Source organism: Alosa sapidissima, chromosome 5 (assembly GCF_018492685.1).
Source record: "Alosa sapidissima isolate fAloSap1 chromosome 5, fAloSap1.pri, whole genome shotgun sequence".
NCBI lineage: Eukaryota > Metazoa > Chordata > Actinopteri > Clupeiformes > Clupeidae > Alosa > Alosa sapidissima.
The window spans coordinates 6,981,185-6,985,375 of NC_055961.1; the positions used below are offsets into that span (position 1 = coordinate 6,981,185).

The 4,191-nt window shown below is 44.2% G+C and overlaps 1 protein-coding gene across 2 annotated transcripts in view; it reads right to left on the reverse strand.

Moving 5' to 3' along the window:
* Nucleotides 1-888: 888 nt before the first annotated feature.
* rad51c (RAD51 paralog C) overlaps nt 889-4,191 on the reverse strand; it is a 9,401-nt gene continuing 6,098 nt past the window's right edge. For both annotated transcript variants that reach the window (XM_042091669.1, XM_042091668.1), the window contains exon 9: nt 889-1,343. In XM_042091669.1, coding sequence (XP_041947603.1) covers nt 1,224-1,343 — 120 coding nt within the window. In that variant the 3' untranslated portion in view covers nt 889-1,223. The remainder of the gene's footprint in view (nt 1,344-4,191) is intronic.

Genomic DNA, 4,191 nt, shown 5'->3' on the forward strand with positions numbered 1-4,191 from the left:
TCTGACAGATTGGACAGACAGAGAGAGGAGCAGGTGGGTTAAATGCTGCTTAATGGCCGTTTAGAAGCGCTCTCCAGGGAAAGTGACCATCACACTTGGTACTACTACTACCGATGGCTAAAGGATGCTACCCACTTGCTTATGTTCAAAATTAAAAGCAAGACTCAGGGGCTGTGGACACACACACACACACATCCTGCTTTTGGTGTGTTCGGGTTGGCAGTATGGCCGCAGATCAAGCATCGGCCTGTAGGTATGAATACGCCCATCTGGATACCTGTGTGTCGCTTCCCTGCATGCGCAGGAGAACTCTACTGTGCAGAGCTCCTATTTCAGCACAGACGCTCCTATACTGTAGTGTACTGTAGAACAGCATACTATCTGGCAGGGTGTAGTGTACTGTAGAACAGCATACTATCTGGCAGGGTGTAGTGTACTGTAGAACAGCAAACTTCTGAAACAGCTCGTCAGTCTGGTTCTGATACGGCCTACTTGCCAATGGTTCTGGTCCGATTCTCCTCTGGCTCTGGCACGTCTCCAACCATCAGAAGACCTGTGGATCGTGTGGCCCGGTTTCAGTGACGCGCCTCTTTGTAAACTGCCCATGCGTGCGCTCTGAGGGCCAGACGGCGGGGCACAGGAGAGAGGGATAGAGGATACTGTAGGAGAAAGAGAGAGAGAGGGAGAGAGAGAGAGGCAGACTGCCTGCAGAATTCCTGTGTTGGACTGGAGATCAACCTGCTGGTCCACACCATTGTTGGCTCATGGCTGTATCAGTATCTAGCAATATATCAGCGTCTCTTGCTGGTGTCTGATGTCATAATTTGACACCGGATACATAGTATCATGCTGCATTGCTATGGTAACACACCAACACATCAACTTTCACTGTGTCTTTATTCAATAAATCCCTCTTACACTGAACATTATACATTATGATATATACTCAAACAAGTGTTCTTCTCAATGTGGAACTTAAAATAAAAAACATTACAAAAGGTTTGACACTTTTAAACTCAACAGTTTTGGGTTGTTGAACTTCTGTGACACCACTTAGTACAGTGCTCTTGACAGAAACATATTTACAAAAATAATGGGTGCTTCCTTGCTTCCTTGCTTCCTGCTTCATGTGTCAGAAAATTACATGGGTGCCATGTATCTGTCTATCCAATGAGGAAGGGCTTTGGATGGAGGCAGAAATCAAGAAGCTCTGTGATTGGCTGTCAGGATGGGAGGGGCTCCATGCGGGGCCGTTTCCTCTGCTGCACCGAGTGGGCGGGGCCTGATGAGGTGGGTTGGGCGGTGGGGAAGGGGGGAGGAGCCAGATCCCGAAATCCATCTTCCTGTGGTGGAGTGGAGACGCACAGTAAGATAATAAATAGGGCAGAATACAAAACACTCCTGCAGGGGAGTAAGTAAGTGTCTGTGACCACTGCCAATGCCTAAAATGCTGTGTTTGTTTACATTTCCTAGACTGCTGTGCGCAAAGCCAATTGGAGCTAGTACTGGGCTAGGTGAGGGATCCACAGGTCAAAGGTCAGCAGGTGAGACTACTCACAGTGTGTGTGTGTGTGTGTGTAATTTAAGTGTACAGGTATGTGTGTGTGTATACAGAGGGGTATTTCACAAAGGCAGAATTAAGAAATCCAAGATAAGTGATAAAGCGAGTCGTTCTGGTTGTCGTCTGGTCATCCTAGCTCAACATGTTTCATTAGCGCCAATACAGGATGAGTAGGAGCAACTATGTCAAGTGAGGTGTAAATAATTCACAATATGGGCGCGTTCTCATTTTTCCTCTAAAGAACCCGTGGCTGGAATTAAAAAAGACACAGAAAGTCACACAAAGTGACCAACCACTTTTAATGTATAGGTATAAGCTTGGTCTCTGCATTCATCCCATCCGTGAATTAGTGAAACACACACAGCACACAGTGAACACACAGTGAGGTGAAGCACACACTAACCCGGAGCAGTGAGCTGCCTTGCTACAGTGGCGCTCGGGGAGCAGTAAGGGGGTTAGGTGCCTTGCTCAAGGGCACTTCAGCCGTGGATGTGGGCATGGAAAAGCAGTGCTCAACCACTTCCCTGCCCACATTTTTCCTACTGGTCGGGGATCGAACTGGCTACCCCTCGGTTTCAAGCCCGAAGCCCTAACCAGTAGGCCACGGCTGCCCAGTAGGCTAACAATGCTGCCCAGTTGGCCACGGCTACCCAGTAGGCTAACTATGCTGCCCAGTAGGCTAACAATGCTGCCCAGTAGGCTAACAATAAAGAAAAGATTTTTGAATAGGGAAACACGGCTGTCTCTGTAAAAGCGCGAGAGTAGGCGTAGTGGAGCAACTGAATGCAAATTTACGTATAAGTATATATATCAACGGCTACAGTAGGCTATTCATCAAACGTATATGAATAAAAGAAGCAAACAGCGACTACGCTATTAATAATTATAAAGCTATCACAACTAAAATGATAACCCTATGGCATTAGGCAAACAATCCGTGGTGTTTTGTAAGCAAATACATTTAGCAGTATACAAATGGAATGCAGCTGAATTACTACTCAGGTGTGTGTGTGTGTGTGTGTGTGTGTGTGTGTGTGTGTGTGTGTGTGTGTGTGTGTGTAAGAAGGCTACTCACAGCGATGCGGTAAGTTACACTGTGTGTGTGTGTGTGTGTGTGTGTGTGTGTGTGTGTACTCACAGTGATGCGGTAAGGTACAGTATGTGTGTGTGTGTGTGTGTGTCTGTGTGTACACTCACAGTGATGCGGTAAGGTACAGTGTGAGTGTGTGTGTGTGTGTGTGTGTGTGTGTGTGTGTGTGTGTGTGTGTGTGTGTGTGTGTGTATAGTGTGTGTTAGGGCTGCACGATTATGGCCAAAATGATAATCACGATTATTTTGATCAATATTGAGATCACGATTATTTATCACAATTATTAATTCATTTTAGTGACAAAAATATTTTTTCCCTAAACATATTGGACTTGCTATCTGGCTCACCCAAATTCTTCCCCTCACATTTACTCCCCTAAATTACTGCAAATATTGACTTGACTGTGACTTCCAAACAAATTTTTTGTGCGTGCTACTTTGTTAATATTTGGGGAAACGTTAACTGCCTACCAGGAATCCTCCCAACGCTCCCCATTAGCCACTTAAGCTCTGCTTCTTGTTCATGAGTTTAATCATTTAGTCCAGGGGTGTCCAAACTTTTGACTGAAGGGCCACATTGGGTTTTGAAAATTGGCCAGCGGGCCACACACAAACAATAACAATAACAATAATAATAATAGTAACGTTTTGTATTATTTCTGTTGTAGAAAATTAATTTCTTAAGAAATACTGTTAATTTGATGCTGTTTAATTCATTTATAAATGGTGCACTGTCACTTTAAGACTCTTTGCCAGCTCCACTCAAATAGCCTATGGCTAGTGCTGTGCTTATGGCTATGCCCTCTCAGTTTACATCAGTAGTGGGAACTACTGTTGCCATCGCGCTCTCTCCCTCTCGTGCACGTTCAAAATGTGTTCCCAATTAAATGGAGTAGCATAACGTAGTTAGATCTCCTGCAATGGAAATATTTCGATGTAGCAAGCTGTTTTGACATTGACATTGTAAACGTTCTCTAAGGGTGTAAAGCAGTTTGTAGTAGCCTAAAGTTAACCACAACGTCGTCTATCGCTGGAAAAAAAATAGCGAGCGGCCTATGATAAACTAATAAATGCTTGGCGGGCCGGATTAAAGTGCGTAGCGGGCCGCAGTTTGGAGACCCCTGGTTTAGTCATTCGTTGATATGTTAAACACTGACGTGTAGGCTACATTTTCATTATTGTTCACTCGTTTTGAGTAGGCTGTGTCTTGAAACGCATATGCATTGTAGGTTGCATATGTAGCTTAATAAAATACATGAATAAAATTCACTGATCCCGTTAGCTCAACTCTTATTATAGGCTATATCTGAGGAAGCAAACAAGGACTAAAAGTTAACGTGATAAAAAGGCATGTGTGGTTTACGTCGATGTGTTTCACGGTATTAGTTGAGAGGTCTGCTTTGCTTATGTTTTTGGTTAACTTCACATGCCTGAAATCCGAAATATTTTCGAACAATGATCTGTTTCGAGGGACAAGCTCTTGGCCTTCTGCTGTTTGATTTTTGATCGTCGTTTTTTTGTATAGTCTAACTAGCTTACTA